We start from the raw sequence: 1,099 nt of genomic DNA on the forward strand, positions 1-1,099 counted from the left end.
CCCAAAAATGACCCGGAAACCCCCGGGGGGGGAGGGGGGCAGTCAGGGGGTCCCACCTTGCGCTTGACATCAGAAGCGATGCTGAAGAGCAGTGACCAATAGAAGGAGAGTTCGATCATGTAGTACCAATACTGGGAGGGCAGGATGCTCTGAAAGCCAAGGATGTGTTGGAGGGGGGGGCTCAGGGATTCCATCATCCCCCCCCGCCCGCCACAGGCATCGACCAATCGCCCACCCTGGGGACGGAGGGACCCCCCCAGAAGCGTGGGGATCCGATGGGGGGCAGCCCCACAGGGGTGGGAACGGGGCAGGGGGGGCTCACCTGGATGGGGTACCCCTTCCACACCTCCCGGAGGTCATAGAACCACGGCTTCTGTGGGATGAGGGGAGAGAGACAGAGAGAGGCGTTAATGGGGGGCGGGGGGACACCAGGCACGGCGGTGGGGGGCACTACTCACATCCACTATGACAGCCATGCCAGCAATGAAAGCAAGAAGGTAAAACGTGAATCGCCAACTGGAAAAAGGAAGCAGACCGTGCTCAGGGGCGCAGCTGGGGGGGGAGGGACGAGGACGGACCCCCCCCACCTCCCAGATCACAGCCTCCCGGGGGGGGCTGCACCACCCAGGGCATCTCCACCTCCAAGTGCAGCCGGATGGGACCCCGGGCCGGGCTCACCTCGCCTCCCGGAACTTCTTGAGCAGGCTGGGTCGGTCCTGGTTGCGGCGGCGGCGGAACCAACGCTCCACCTGGCGCACGGAGCAGCCGCTCTTCCTCGACAGCATCTCCACATCAGCCTGGGAGGGGATGGCGTGGACGTCAGCGCCATGTTGTCCCCTCTCCCCACCTCCCCCTCGGCCTCTCTGGGGTCCCCCCTCACCTGTTTGGGCTGCCTGGAGGTGGTGGCGTAGAACTTCTCCAGCACCGCATTTGGGGCGGCTCTCAGCCGGACGCGTTCCTTTACACCCAGCAGCCCGGCCAGTGGGGTGGCCACGTATCTACAGATGGACAGACGGACCCCCAGCCCTGTGACTGCGGGCTGATGCCCCCCCAAAAGCACTCCAGAATCCAGGGTGGGCACTATGGGGCTGCCCCACAC

At 65.3% G+C, this 1,099-nt stretch overlaps 1 protein-coding gene across 1 annotated transcript in view; it reads right to left on the minus strand.

Moving 5' to 3' along the window:
* CERS2 (ceramide synthase 2) overlaps positions 1-1,099 on the minus strand; it is an 11,389-nt gene that overhangs the window by 2,221 nt on the left and 8,069 nt on the right. Inside the window, exons 2-6 of the mRNA XM_019623095.2 lie at positions 881-998; positions 679-797; positions 459-516; positions 323-373; positions 13-149 (exon numbers count right to left, since the gene is read on the minus strand). Coding sequence (XP_019478640.1) covers positions 13-149; positions 323-373; positions 459-516; positions 679-797; positions 881-998 — 483 coding nt within the window. The remainder of the gene's footprint in view (positions 1-12; positions 150-322; positions 374-458; positions 517-678; positions 798-880; positions 999-1,099) is intronic.

Source organism: Meleagris gallopavo, chromosome 27 (genome assembly GCF_000146605.3).
Source record: "Meleagris gallopavo isolate NT-WF06-2002-E0010 breed Aviagen turkey brand Nicholas breeding stock chromosome 27, Turkey_5.1, whole genome shotgun sequence".
Lineage (NCBI taxonomy): Eukaryota > Metazoa > Chordata > Aves > Galliformes > Phasianidae > Meleagris > Meleagris gallopavo.